At 47.9% G+C, this 15,642-nt stretch overlaps 1 protein-coding gene across 16 annotated transcripts; it reads left to right on the forward strand.

Moving 5' to 3' along the window:
* LOC110260809 (rab-like protein 2A) lies at nt 241-15,629 on the forward strand (the record flags this gene model as incomplete). Of its 16 annotated transcripts, none has more annotated exon segments than XM_021092821.1 (7): nt 241-2,241; nt 2,388-2,549; nt 10,802-10,831; nt 12,108-12,187; nt 12,811-12,890; nt 15,097-15,208; nt 15,502-15,629. In XM_021092821.1, coding segments are annotated over 6 exon segments (537 nt in total), but the record flags the coding sequence as incomplete, so codon positions are not given.

Below are 15,642 nucleotides of genomic sequence, written 5' to 3' on the forward strand. Positions count from 1 at the left end.
CCACCCTTCCACTTTCCCAAGGCTGCCCTGCGCCCCTTCCATCACCCCCAAAGAAGCCCCCGCGCGCGGGAACCACCTCCCACGCAACCCGCACAGCTCTGTCCCACCCACCAAGCCTGAGGCCCCTCCCCGCACCTGAGGTCCCGCCCCGCCTGCGGCTCGCCCCCAGCCCCGCCCCGCCCCCACGCCCCGCCCCGCCCCCACGCCCCACGCCCCGCCCCCACCCCGAGGCCTACGGCCGCTCGACCCCCTGTTCAAGGCCAGGGCCGAAGCCCACCCCCGGCTCCTCGCTGTCGGAAGCCGTTGGCCAGGCTAGTCCGCAGGATCACTCGCTGGCAGGCCTCCGGCCCGGCACCGCACTAGCCAGCTAGCGCCCCGCGGGGTCCTTCGGGCCTGGGGCCGGGCAGCCCTCCTAGGGTCCTGGCGCGGTTGCGTAGCAGCTGCGGGGACGCGGGCAGAGCTAGAAGACCAGCGAGGCGCGGTGGCATCCGACTGGCTCGCGAGGTCCGAGGCGGGCCGGGGTCCAGGACCGGGTGGGATCCGAGAGGGGCGCGGGGCCAGAGGACGGCCTTCGCCCGGGAACCGCCGGGAAGAAGAAGCCGCACCGGTAGCGGCCTCGCATGTGGGAACCGCACCTCCAAGGCCGTCCTTGAAGACCCGGACAGTGGGTTCAGGCAGCCGTGCGCGGGCGAGGGTAGCCCAACCTGGCCTCGAGGGTGAGGTGGTTCCCGGACCTGATCGGTGTCCGAAAACGACTCGAGTGAAGGCGAGCTTATCCACTGGGTTGCGAGGACGTGGACAACCACTGAAGGTCTTCGAGAATGGGTTTTGGCTGCGTTTGGCTTTCGAACAGGTCGCTCCCGTTGCAGGGTGAAGGTGGAAGGGCAGCCTCTCATTGTGCTTACCAGGCATCTGGCACTTCCCAGGCTCTTGAGACTGAGAGTACCTCGGTAAACAAGGCTGAGTCCTCACCTGAGCAGAGGCAATAGCATTGGAGTCAGGAAAACTCGGGGGTCCTGTTGGTGTTTTCCATCTTTGTGTGCAGCTCTGTCATAGCGCTTGCCATCACGGTAGGCTCTGCCATCATGTCTCATATCCCATGATCTGGGTGCAAGGTCTGCCCGTGATGAATGCTCAGTATGTGCCAGTCCTGCTGCTGCGTTGTCAGACTGCACTTTTTCTGTGTGCCTGGTTAGCACCGAGTTTGGACTGTGGCTCGTTCTCCGAAATGTTTGTAAAGTTACACTGGGCGTGAGAGTAGTGGAATAGGAGTAGAGATTATGTCACACCTGTTGGCGTTGGATGGGATGGCTGGTGATGTCTTGTACAGACAAGGAATGTGAGGAACGACTTTGAGGTGAGCACGGCTTAAGGTTCACATGTTATTTACGCCGCTGTGGAGTAGTTTGCTCATCAAAATCTGGTAGGCAGTTTCGTACCTGAGTCCGGCACTGAGGGAAGCAGGCTTGGTGGGGATACAGATTTGGCATCATCAGCATTTAGGAGAGACTTGAAACTAAAAGAGGTTGAAATAACCCTAGAGAAGAGGGTCTGGGCGTGCCTGGGTTGAGCCAGGAAAGGCAGATTGCAGTAGAATGGAAATGAGGTGGAGGTGAGAGGCATGAAGTAGAGGAGCAGCAGTGTAGCTTAGGCGTCTTCGGTTGTATGATCTGCCGTTCGGCGATGAGAGGTCAGGCTCACAGACCCCTGTCTCTTTGTCAGTGTCTCACATCATTCACGTAAGGTGGACGTGGGTTTTTGTCCGTGTTTCTGGAGTGAAAAAACATTTTTATATAAAACTTGTAGAGCTTCGGAGTTCCCGTTGTGGCGCAGTGGGTAACGAATCCCACTAGGAACCATGAGGTTGTGGGTTCGATCCCTGGCCTTGCTCAGTGGGTTGGGGACCTGGCATTGCCGTGAGCTGTGGTGTGGGTCACAGACGCGGCTCGGATCCCACATTGCTGTGGCTCTGGCGTAGGCCGGTGGCTACAGCTCCAATTAGACCCCTAGCCTGGGAACCTCCATATACTGCGGGAGCGGCCCTAGGGGGAAAAAAAAAAAAAAAAAAAAAACTTGTAGAGCTTCAACATGGCCTTAGAATCCTGTCTCTCCAGGAGCAAGTAGGAGTCGTGACCCTGAGCATAGATAGCTGTAGTAAAGAGGTGACATAGAACAGGCCACTCTAAGAAGATCTTTGTGTGGACAAGATTACAGCCCTGTGATTCAGCAAGTGCTGGCCAGGTTGGTGGTGAATAGAGAAGGATGTAAATACGTCCTTGGGCCCCTCTCTCTTCAGCTTATTGTCTCCCCTGCCCTGGAAGAGGAAGTAGATTCGGTTCAGGGAACTTGTCATCTCTTTAACTACAGCCTTTTCTTGATCTTTCCAGAAAGTGACAAGACACCCCTCTGCTGAGTGGATCTTCTTTCTACAGCCAGGAGCCAATGGCCAGAGACAAAGACAAACCCTGTGAGCTGGACCAAGAGAAATACAATGCTGATGACAATGTGAAAATCATCTGCCTGGGGGACAGCGCTGTGGGCAAGTCCAAGTATGTCGGGAGATGAGTGAAGTAGAGCCAGGCCCAGAGTGGGTATGGGTTACTAGAAAAATCCTCTAGAGGCAGAGGAGCGTGGCTTCTATGGGCATAATGAGAGAGTAGTCTTTGCTGGAGCCCGGGTCTTCATGGGGGAACAAGAGAGGGTCACATCAGTGGCTGTGTGTATTTGGGAAGGATTGGAAGAGGGACTGGGGGAGGCAAGTCCCTGGACTGAGGAAAATGAGCTTTTTCCATGAGTCCTGGCAGAAAGTGTGAGACAGGTCACCTTAGAGACTACAGAAGCGGTGCTGGTGAGGAGGTGTTCCTGTGTGTGTTGTGTGGGCTGAGAGATTGCAAGGTGCAGGCAGTGGGAATGGGGAGACGAAAGTGTGAAAAGTGTGACTAGCACAGCTAGCAACAGGTTGAAGAAAGGTGATGAAAATGCTTTCTTGAAAGAAATCACTGAGTTAAGAAGAGTGGATAGAAATGATAACTGACCGTAGTCAGTGTAAAGATTGGCTCATTCTCTTAACTAACTTCAGTGCCCATGTGCACAGGTGTGAAGCTCCCCCTGGAGACCTGAGGGAGGCTCTGCAGTGCTGGCAGCTTCTCTCTGCAAGGTGTGAGCCTGTCTCAGCTGTCTTGGACTAGTCCGGGCACACATCCATTTCTGCCTTCACCACACAATGAGGGTAGACTTGACCCTGATCAGATGCCTAGTTTAATCTTATATCCTTGTTTCCCACTTTTAACTTTTTTTTTTTTTTTTTTTTTTGACTTGTTTTAGGGCCACACCCACAGCATATGGAAGTTCCCAGCTAGGGGTCAAATCATAGCTGCAACTGCCGGCCTACACCGTAACCATAGCAACATGGGATCCGAGCTGCATCTGCAGCCTACACCACAGTTGATGGCAACTCTGCACCCTCAACCCATCTAGCGAGGCCAGGGATCAAACCTGCATCCTCATGGATACTAGTCAGGTTCATTACCACTGAGCCACGATGGATAATCTGGGATGTATTTTTCTATCTCTGCAAATAATGTCATTGGGATTTTGATAGGGAGTGCATCGAATCAGTAGATTGCTTTGAGTGGTATTATCCACCTAATAATATTAGGTCTTCAAATCCATGAACATGGGTGTCTTTCCCTTTATGTCTTGTTTAATTTCTCTCAGCAATGTTTTGTAGCTTTGGTGGACAGATCTTGTGTCTCCTTGACTAAATTTCCTTTTCACTTTGTTCTTTGCTGTGTATAGAAATACAGTGGATTTTTGTGTGTGGATTTTATATTCTGCAGCTTTGCTGAATTTGCTTATCGCTTTAACCAGGCTTTTGTGAATTCTTCAGAGTTTTCTAGATATAAGATCCTGTTATCTTTGAACAGAAATAATTTTACTTCCACCTTTCCAATTTGGATGCCTTTTTTTTCCTTCTCTTGCCGAGGCGCTTGTGATGGCGGCCTCCCATAGCTGTTGTATGAAATGAGGCATATGCAGATTAGGATCTACTGAATGGGGAGGCATAAGCCAGCCACACAGGGATGACAGGTAGCTATGAGCTCTCACTCCGAGAAAGTTAAAACCCTCAGGTCATTTCCATTCAGTACACCCATGCAGAGGAAGTAAAGTCCCAAGATTTATTACTTACAGATCCCATAAACAGGGGTGGGCAGTGAGCCAGGACAGGGGAAGGGCAGCTCTCTGTCCCAGGTCGCAAATGAGCGGGAGATAAAGACCAGGGTAGCACTTATTACCTATAAGGTGGTTGGGGCAGAGGTCACCAGCTTTTCCCTGCCTCAACCCTGTTTATTTTTACAGGTGCCCCGGGAAGAGCAAAGCAGGAGCTTGTGGCAAAAATCCTAAACTCAGATCCACATCTAAAGGCCCAGACTCTAGGTGTGAGCAGGGTGGTCATACTGTAAAAATGCCAAGAAAGCAACTCACAATAACAGTGTTCTCATCACAGTGCCCTGGCTAGAGCTTTCAGTACTATGTTGAATAGAAGTGGCAGAGCAGGCATTCCTCTGCTCTGATCTTAGGGAAGGCTTTAAGTCTTACACAGTCGAGTATGATGTTAACTGTGGGGTTTCCATACATGGCCTTTATCCTGTTGAGGTGATTACCTTCGAGTCCTAGTTTATTGAGCGTTTTGGTCATGAGCTGCTTTTTCTGCATTTATTGAGATGAACATATAGGATTTTTTCCTTCATTCTGTTAATATGATATGTTTGATTCATGTTCTTAAGTTGAACCACCCTTATATTCTGAGAATAACTCTCCCTTGGTCATGATGTATAATCCTTTTAATATGGTTTGGTTTGCTATGGGGTTTTTTGGGGATTTTTACAACTAAATTCCTAAGGGATACTGGCATATAATTTTCTTTTCTTATACTGTCATTGTCTGGCTTTGGACTCAGGGTACTGCTGGCCTCATAGCAAGAATTACGAAGTGTTCCCTTCTCAGTTTGGGGGAAGAGTTTGAGAAGTATTGGTGTTAGTTCATTAAATGGTTTGAAGCTCTCCAGTCCTGGACGTTTCCTTATGGGAGGTTTTTGATGCTGATATAATCTCCTACTTAGTAGAGGTCTACTCAGGTTTTCTCTTTTGTCTTGAACCTGGTGATTTGTGTCTTTCTAGGAATCTGTGCGTGTCATCTGGGTTATCTAGCTTGGTGGTGTACACTAGTTCACAGTGTTCTAATTGTAATTCTTCTTGTTTCTGTAAAATTGATGTTACTGTCCCCAGTTTCAGTTCTGATTGTGGATCATTTGTGTCCTCCCTCTTTCCTTAGTCTAGCTGAAGGTTGTCGATTCTGATGACCTTGGCACAGAAGTAATTTTTGGTTACACTGATTTTCCCTGTCGTCTTTCTGTTCTCTGTTTTGTTTATGTCCATGCTGGTCTTTATTATTTCTTTCCTTCCACTGTCTTTGAGTTTAGTTCACTCTTTCATGGCTTCTACCTTAAGATGTGCAGGTTATGTTATTGATTTAATGTCCATCTTTTTGTGAATTTTCTGGTTTTCCTTCTGTTAGTAATTTCATTCTATTTTGTTGGAAAAGATACTTTGTATGATCTTAATATGTTAAATTTTATCATGGTTTGTTTGGTTGCCCCAACCTATGTTCACTTAAGAAGAATCTGTACTCTACTCTTGTTGGGTGGAATGTCTTTACATGTCTGTTAGGTCTGATTGGTTTATAGTGTGGTTCAAGTCCTTTGTCTCCTTGTTCTGCCCATTATTGAAAATGGAATATTGAAATCTAAACATTTTAGTGTGCAGCTGTCTATTTCTCCCCTTATTTGTGTCAATGTTGGCTTCAGATATTTTGGGACTCTGTTGTTGGTGCCTATATGTTTATAACTTTTGTATCTTCTCTATAGACTGAACTTTTTATCAACATGTAAAATCCTTCTTTGTAGCATTTGTTACATAAAAGATTATTTTGTCTCACTACAGCCAGGCCACCCCAGTTCTCTTTTGAATACTTTTTTTTTTTTTTTTTGGTCTTTTTGCCATTTCTTGGGCTGCTCCTGTGACATATGGAGGTTCCCAGGCTAGGGGTCTAATCGGAGCTGTAGCTGCCAGCCTATGCCAGAGCCACAGCAACACGGGATCGGAGCTGCGTCTGCGACCTACACCACAGCTCACGGCAATGCCAGATCCTTAACCCACTGAGCAAGGGCAGGGATCGAACCCGCAACCTCACAGTTCCTAGTTGGATTCATTAACACTGCGCCACGACGGGAACTCCACTTTTGAATACTCTTTACATGAAATATCTTTTATCACCCTTTTATTTTCAACCTCTTTATGACTTTGTATCTAAAGCAAGTTCTTGCTTTTAGCACATATATGGATCATTTTTTAATACACTCTGCCAATCTCATTTTTAATTGGAAAGTTTTATCCATTCTCATTTGCAGCAACAATAATTAGAGTTATTTCTTTTTTGTTTGTTTGTTTGTCTTTTTGCCATTTCTTGGGCCGCTCCCGCGCATGTGGAGTTTCCCAGGCTAGGGGTCTAATCGGAGCTGTAGCCACCAGCCTACACCAGAGCCTCAGCAACGCGGGATCCAAGCCACGTCTGCGACCTACACCACAGCTCACAGCAACGCCGGATCCTTAACCCACTGAGCAAGGCCAGGGACCGAACCCACAACCTCGTGGTTCCTAGTTGGATTCATTAACCACTGCGCCACGACGGGAACTCCTAGAGTTATTTCTGATAAAGAAAGATTTACTTCTGCTGTTTAGCTGTTTTCTTTGTCTCCTTTTTTTCTCAATTACTCCATTACTCTTTTTTTGTGTTTAGTTTATTGTTTGTACTGTGCTATTTTGAGTCCCTTCCTTCTTTGTATAATTTTTTGTTTTTTATTAATGGTTGCCTTGGAAATTATAATTCATGTCTAATACTTATAACATCCTGTTTGAATACCAACCTAGTTATAATAGCACACAAACACTCAGCTCCTGCAGAACTCTATCCCTCTCCTCTGTGTTGCTTAGTCACAAATTACATCTTTATACATTAAGTGCTCATTAACATAGATTTGAAATTATAGTTTTATGTATTTGTCTTTTACATCATGTAGGAAAAAAGACAAGTTACAAACCAAAAGTACAAGAATACTGGTTTTGAGATCTACCTATGTAGCTACCATTACTGAAGGTCTTTATGTCTTCATGCAGCTCCAGGCTACTTTCTAGCATCCTTTCATTTCAACCTAGGCGATTCTCTTTACCGTTTCTTATAAGACAGATCTACTGGTAATGAGCCACATAAGCTTATGTTTATCTGGGAATGTCTTAGTTTCTCCAAAATTCTTTTTTTTTTTTTTTTTTTGTCTTGTTGCCATTTCTTGGGCCACTCCCGCGGCATATGGAGGTTCCCAGGCTAGGGGTCCAATCGGAGCTGTACCCACCGGCCTACACCAGAGCCACAGCAACTCGGGATCCGAGCCACGTCTGCAACCTACGCCACAGCTCATGGCAATGCCGGATCATTAACCCACTGAGCAAGGCCAGGGACCGAACCCGCAACCTCATGGTTCCTAGTCGGATTCGTTAACCACTGTGCCACGACGGGAACTCCCGTCTCCAAGATTCTTGAAGGATAGTTTGCTGAACATAGAATTCTTCATTGACAAGTTCGTTTGGGTTTTTTCAGGACTTTAAATATGTCATTCAACTGCCTTTTGACCTGAGTTGTGAATGATGAGAAATTGTCTGTTTATCTGATTGAGAATTTTGTCTTTGGGTTTGGACAGTTTGCTTATAATGTCGATCTCCGAGTTTGTCCTGCTTGGAGTTTGTTGAGCTTCCTGGTTGTGTATATTCATGTCTTGCATAGAGTTTGGAAAGTTTTTAGACACTATTTCTTCGCATATTTTGTCAGCCCCCACCCCCTTCAGTTTATGAAACACATGTAGTATGACTTATGCTGTCTCACAGGCTCCTTAGGCACTGGTCACTTTTACTTATGTTTCTCTCTGCTTCTCAGACTGGATCACTTCAGTTACCTCATCTTTAAGTTTGCTGATCCTTTCTTCTGCCTGCTTAAGTATGCTGTTGAAACCCTCTACTGAGTTTCTCATTTAAATTATTGTGCTTTTCAACTCCAGAGTATCTGTTTGGTTTCTTATCATAATTTCTATCTCTTTATTAATATTCTCATTCTGTTTACACATTACTTGCTGGTTTCCTTTAGCTTTTTGAGTATATTTAAGATCATTGGTTTAACATCTTCGACTAGTAATTCCAGGGTCTGGATTTCCTCATTGGTTGTTTCTGTGGAATTCTTTTTATCATATGAATGGGCTATACCTTCCTATTTCTTTGTATGCTTTCTGCTTTTCTGATTGAGAATGAGACATTCAGAGTATTTTTTTCTTTTTAAGGCCACACCTATAGCATATGGAAGTTCCCAGGGGTCGAATCAGAGCTGCAGCTGTGGTCTACACCACAGCCACAGTAACACCAGATCTGAGCTGCACCTGTGACCTGTGCTGCAGCTCGCAACTAATGCCGAATCCTTAACCGACTGAGCAAGGCCAGGGATCGAATACACATACTCACGGACGCTATGTCAGGTTCTTAATCCACTGAGCCACAGTGGGAACTCCCATCCTGAGTACTTTAATGTGGTGACTTTGGACTCAGATACTCCCACTCATCAAGGATGGCTCATTTCTGCTTAATTAGGTCTAGAGCATCCATTTTTAACTTTTCTGTACTATTTTTGCTATGTGTATGTTCCTTGTGTGTGGTCACTGATATTTCTGTTCCATTATCTGTGGTCAGATAGTGACCTGACAAAGCTTTTCTCAAATGTTCAGCTCCAAAAAGGGAAAGAAAACCCAAGGTATTCCTATCCTTTTCATTTCTGGTAGGTGCTAGCAGAGGAAGCTTGAACCCTGAGAGAGCTGAGGTCTGATTCCTCAGGGATCTACCAACTTACCAAAACACTCAAGCCCAACTTTTTGAGGACAGAATTTCTACTGCCAGCCAGACCCTTGGAGCACAGGTCACTGCAGAGCCGCAGCAGCCTGAGGGGTGGGTGGTGGTTGCTGGCTTGTGCGTGTCATTCTGTGCCAGACCGCACTCTCCTGACTGTGGTGTCCGGTCAGGTTCCAGAGTTCAGAACTACCTGTTTCTGATCTTTTTTTTCTAGTTTACTGGTTATTTTAGTCGAGGGAGCGACCCCTAGAACTTCCAGTTCCACCATTTTGTGTAATGTCTCAAGATTCAGTTTTTTATACATGGATAATATCTAATTGTTCCCACACCACTAACTGATAGAACAATCGTTTGCCCCACCGAATTCCAGTAATGCTTTTGTTCCAAATCCAGTAACCATACATGTATATATTTTAAGAGCCTGTCTGTTGTCTGTCTTCACCCACCAGAATGAAAGCTTCATAAAGAAGGGATTTTCATCTGTTTTGTTCAGTGTTACATCATGGCACCTAGAATAGTATCTGGCAAATGGCAAGCACTCAGTTAAAAAAAAAAAAAAATGGCAGGAATTAAATGTATTTGTCATGTTTATGATATTAGACACAATACTGCAGTGAATTTTATGCCTAACATCTTGGGCACACATCCTATTAGACTTGGGGTAAAATTGCCAAGTTTGAGGATTAGCTCAAACTTTAAGACAATCCAGTTACTCCAAAATAGTGACGTTACATTTGCAGTCCTCCCAGCACAGTGCAAGAGTTTCTGGTGCCCCACGAAAGCTCCAACATTTAGTGTCACACGACTTTTCCAGTTTTGCTAATCTGAAGGGTGTGGGTGCTACTTCATTTTATTTTACTTTGCATTAAAATCAGTAAATTAAAAGATTGATCATCTTTTCATATTTGTTAGCCATTTATCTGTGACTTGCCTGTTCATATTCTTAGGACCCAGGTTGTGCGCGTGTTCTCTCATTCACATATCAGAACCATTTGCTGTTTCTGTACATTAATTCTTTGTCAGTGATTGGCATGGAACCCCGAGGCGGGTTTTTTTCTTTCATTTTGAAATAAGATTTACAGGATGTTGCAGAGTCCAGAGGAGGCCTGTGTGCCCTTCACTCATGTCTTAGCCATAGTATGATACCAAATTCAGGAGATTGGTACTAGTTCAGTGCGTGTGTATAGTTCTGTGTCATTTTGTCCTGTGTGTAGATTCGCAGGAGCATCACTGGAATCAGGATACAAAGGCTCTTCCGTCGCGGCAGAGGCCTTGGTCCCGCTGCTCATTTAGAGCCACACCCACCCCACTTCACCCTGTACCACCCCAGCCCCTGTGCTCACTACTCCACTCCCTCTCTATAATTACGTCATCTTGTGTAAAAGGCATTATACAGCATGTGACCTTTTTCACTCAGCGTAATACCCTTAATAGCCACCCAAATTGTTTTGTGTCTCTGTAGTTTGTTCCGTTTTACTGCTGAGTAGTAGCCCATGGTATAGATGCACCACGGTTTGTTTACTCCCTGAAAGGAGTAAGCCGGGGCCCCTGCCCGCGGGAGAAGCCTATGTGGGTGCTCGTGGGTTGCTGTTATAGCCAAGGGACAGCAGGAACTTCAGAAGAGACAGGAAGAGGATAGATGCTTCTCGGCCATTGTCCTTGAAGGAAAACTGTGTAGCTGTGGAAGGAATGGGAGGGGAAGCTGTCTTCCAGGTTTTCAACCCCTTGGGCAGCACGACAGAATCAGGAGGAGGAGTGTGGAGGGAAGCCCCTGACCTCCTTGCACGTTCTCCTTACAGACTCATGGAGAGATTTCTCATGGACGGATTGTATCCTTCACGGTTGAAATGTTCCCATTCCTGTGGCCCTTCCTACCCTCATGCCAGCTCAGCCCCACTGCCCACCCTGGACTCTCACGGGCTGACCCACATGGCGTCACATGTAATTAATGCTGCGTGTTTTAAGGCCTACTCGCATTTGGATTTGCTTTCTATTAGGAAGGTAGTAGAATGGCTATCAGCACCTAGTCAGATGCCTGGATGCAAACCCCACTCCCTCCTTCTCAGTAGCCCTGTTGCTCTTAGTAACCCTGGTGTTCTTAGTTAGAACTTAGCACTGAGGTCACTTAGCATCTCTGACCTAAGTGCTTGGGCTCTCAGATCTTTTTTTTTTTTTCTTTTGGCCGTGCTCTCTTCGTATAGAAGTTCCCAGGCCAGAGATCGAACCTGTGCCATAGCAGCGACCAAACCCACTGTAGTGACAATGCGAAAATGCCGGACCCTTAACCTGCTTGTGTCACAAGAAAACTCCATGGCTCTCTAATATTTAAAAATTCTCTGGTATGAATCAACTTTCTAAAATAGGAACTGCCAGCCCCAGCCTCCTAACATGAGTTGTTGCTTTGTGCAGGTATGGAATGAGACTGTCCCTGGCAACTAGGATGGTTTCTTTCTTTTCTTTTTCTTTAATGCTTTGGCTGCCCCATGGCATATGGAGCTCCTGGGCCAGGGATCAGATCTAAGCCAAAGTTGTGACCTAGGCTGCAGCTGCAGCAATGCCAGATCCTTAACCCACTGTGCTGGACTAGGATCCAGCTTGTGTCCCAGTGCTCCCAAGACACCACCAATCCCATTACGCCGCAGCGGGAGCTCCTAAGATGGCTTCTTGAAGCTTCCCAAGTGATCCGTTGAGAACTGTGCATGAAAAGAGCCCTGGAGCCTCCTGCTCCCTGCCCTGGGCCCCACCCCCAAGGTAGAGTCTGAGTTTCTCTCTCTTCACATTCTGCCAAGTTCTCTTTGCACCCACCCACTTGCATCATCCTAGCTCTGGTGGTTAAACCACATTGCATCTTGCAGCTTCAGGAAGTATTGTTTTCCCATGGATTAAGATGCTCGGGACCTAATCCCAGCCTCTCCCACGCCTCACCTTTCCTTTGTTTCCTTGGATACTCGAGGCTGATCCTCTGTCTGTAACATTCATTCAATTTAAAATCTAAATAACTTTTTTTTTTTTCTAAGGAGAGAGAAGGCCCATTCCAACAACTACCTCCCCCGCACCTTTCTTACCTCTCTTTTTATTCATCTTTGCTCCTTGACCTAAGTGCAGTCAGCCGCAGCAGCTGTCCACGTATGCCCTCACCCTGTACAAGCACAGGGCCACAGTCGACGGCAAGACCGTCCTCGTGGGTGAGCTGCACAGGGCCAAGCCACACCGCCTGCAGAGGGAAGAGCAGGGGTGGGAGGGAGGGAGACCCCAGGCACAAATAAGGAGTGGGAGGTGCCCCCAGAGAGCCAGGGAGGCAGGGAGGCTGGGAGGAGGCCCACGGGTTCCGTTCCAGCACACTAGCCTGTGTGAAGAGATGACAGATGTGGTCTGAGTATTGTCTTCTGCACAGGGTTTGGCCTTAAGTGGAGTCACAGCCTTTCCCTTGGCCAGGCCACACATCCAGCCTGACTGTGTCACCCTCTGTGACGAGCGCACATGGGAATTGGCCTAGTTTTGATGACCTTGGAGGGTCCCACATCTTGTGGGTAGGGGAAGGAGGGCTCTGACCCTCTCCCTCTTAGCGCTTCCTGTCTACGTTCCCCTTCCTCCTGGCCCCATGGCTCCCTCTCACCCACCCCATGCATACCCAGTGCCTTATGTCCTAACGACACACCTGGCAGCTGTGTGGTCTCTGTTCCTCCTTGTTCCCCGCGACGCGTGCCTGTGTTTCTGAACAGGGAGACCACACAAAGATGCTTCGAGTATCCAGGGCTCCCTGCCCGCAAGCCCCTATCGGGCCGTCAATGCTGTGTTCGTATTGCAGACTTTTGGGACACAGCAGGCCAGGAGCGGTTCCAAAGCATGCACGCCTCCTACTACCACAAGGCCCACGCCTGCATCATGGTATGAGACCAGCTGGGAGGAAGAGCCTCTGGCCAAGTCTGGCCTGAGAGGCAAAGGGATAAGGGGCCCAGCAAGACTGAGCCCTCCCCACCAGGGCTGGATGCCAGGAGATTGGGAGTGGGAGGGATCTGGGCAGGTTTCAGACTGCACATGCTCCCCAGAGGTTCTGAGTGAGAACATGCCGGGGGGGGCGGGTATGGAGGCAGCTTTCGAGCAGGAGAAGCGAGTTCAGGGCTTTATCATCAAGCAGAGTATCAGTGAGGCCAACACAGCTCCTTCCTCATGAGGCCTCCCTCAACCTCTGCTCTCTAGGGGTGGGCGCTGGGCTGAGTGGGCCCTGTGGTTCCCAGGGAACTTTCCCTTCAAAACTGGCCCCTTCCTCCCTCTCACGTAGCCGCTCGCATTGCTGTCTGGAACACAGTCCCCAGGTGTCCACCCCAGTAGCCAGGGGTGAACCTGACACTCGGCTATAGTCAAGGACAGAGAGAAGGGCCTCCTGCCCTTGACCTCCACTCTCAGGCCCTCCTGTCCCTTAGGTTCAAAATCCTGTGAAATTTTCCAAAATGTGATGCTAGTACCTAGAAGGGGACAAAACCAAAGAGGGTGACAGGGTTAGATGAGAGGCGACAGAGCAGTGCCAGAAGTGACACTGCCCCGACACATCTCTGTTAGCTCCTTTTGGACCCTCTTCTGAGGCTCAGGGGTGTCTGTCCTGCCAGCACCCTGCCTTCCTATATCTGCAGGTGCCCACCACCAGCCCCTGTGTGGCCTTGCAGGTAGAAAGTGCTCGACTTCTTGTGACCACGTGGGGATCTGACGGTCCCAGAGAGAGCTAGGAATTCACCTTCCACTCGAAACCCCGAAGGGTATGCTCCTCAGTTTAACCAGCTACCTCTTAGTTCTCAAAACAAGGAAAGGAAGCTCAGGAAGCCAGACCTGGACAATAGGTGCCTGATGGTGATCATGGGAGATGTGAAGCAGCTTCCAGAAATTTTGTTATAAGAGTATTTTAAAAGAAGTCTTTATTGGGGAAAGCAGTGTGGTCATTTGTTGAAATTGGGCCTGTGGACTCTGCCATAGAAGAGCCTCCCAGGGGGACCTCCTGCTGCCTCAGGTGTGACAGCTGCTGACTGGAGCCCAGCGCCATGCAAGGCAAGCCTCTGGCCCTGGGAATGCTGCCTCCATGAAGGGCTGGCTTGTTTAGCTCTACCATCCAAACAGGTTACAGGTTCTCCTTCTCAGTCCATTGCTGTGCTATGTTTGAGCCTGTGAATCTGTTCGCAGGATGGCTCAGAAACAGGAAGCTGGCCTTTGAGGAGCTCCTATAAGGGGCTAGAAGGATCTCTCTAGTGGCACCTTGAAGCATCTTGGGACTCCTGGCCTCCTTGTCCTTAGAGCTAGTTGCAGTGCTCATGCTTCTTGCTGCTATTTTAAATAGGTAAAAACTGTAAATTATAAAAAGCTAATAAAATTATGATAAGCTCCAAAATAATAAAAGACAAATTATATTTAAAAGTTTAAAATACAAAATTAAAAGCTGAAAATTAAAAGCAACTAAAATAATTAAAAGGAAATTCTAGAAACATTTAAAATTATTATAAAGGAGTTTTTAAACAGAGTTTAAGCAGTAGTAAGTTTAGACTAAGAGGGGTTCCCGTCGTGGCGCAGTGGTTAACGAATCCGACTGGGAACCATGAGGTTGCGGTTCAATCCCTGGCCTTGCTCAGTGGGTTAATGATCCGGCGTTGCCGTGAGCTGTGGCGTAGGTTGCAGACGTGGCTCGGATCCCGAGTTGCTGTGGCTCTGGTGTAGGCCGGTGGCTACAGCTCCGATTAGACCCTAGCCTGGGAAACTCCGTATGCCGCGGGAACAGCCCAGGAAATAGCAAAAAGACCAAAAAAAAGATTAGACTGAGAAAAAAAAGCTTACAATTTGTAATAGACTTATTGATGAGTAAAAGGATACAATTTGGTTAAAGTAGGCAAATAAGATTAGGTGACAAGAGGCAGGGTCTAGAGGGATTCACCGAGAAGGGTGGGCCAGGCACAGCCTTTGTTGTTGGAGAGGCTGCCGCTCAGAGTTGGTGTGTGGTCAGAGTTGCCAAGCATGTGGCCCAGCCCGTGATCACCTGTGTGTGTGTCATCTGGGGGCGTCTTGCAGAGACACTGACACACCTGGGCTGTCTTCCTTCCTCTGGTCATTGCAGGTGTTTGATGTGCAGAGGAAAATCACCTACAAGAACCTGGGCACCTGGTATACAGAGCTTCGGACGTTCAGGCCAGAGATTCCGTGCATCGTGGTGGCTAATAAAATCGATGGTAAGGCCACCCCTGCATCTGGGTGCCAGCAATCGTTGGGGGGGCCACCGTGACACATTTCCTTTCCTCTCCTGGGGCAGCGAACCGTCAGCGATCCATTCTCCTTCCCAACACACGGTCTTTGGTTCTCAGTAAATACCCACCCGAGCCAACCTGCCCTCTGCTCGAGACACAGTTCCCAGTTAAATGAACTCTTTCTAGGACACGTCCCCTGACTGTCCCTGCTCGTCCCACTTCCTACAGTGGGGACCTCCAGTGACCCACCCCGCAAAACTCTCCCTTTCCCTTGGTAGACAGGCCAGTGTCCTGCCTTCTCTCTACAGCAGACATAAAGATGACCCAAAAAAGCTTCAATTTTGCCAGAAAGTTCTCCCTGCCCCTGTACTTTGTCTCAGCTGCTGATGGTACGAACGTCGTGAAGGTACAAGGAACTA

Source organism: Sus scrofa, chromosome 5, assembly GCF_000003025.6.
Source record: "Sus scrofa isolate TJ Tabasco breed Duroc chromosome 5, Sscrofa11.1, whole genome shotgun sequence".
Lineage (NCBI taxonomy): Eukaryota > Metazoa > Chordata > Mammalia > Artiodactyla > Suidae > Sus > Sus scrofa.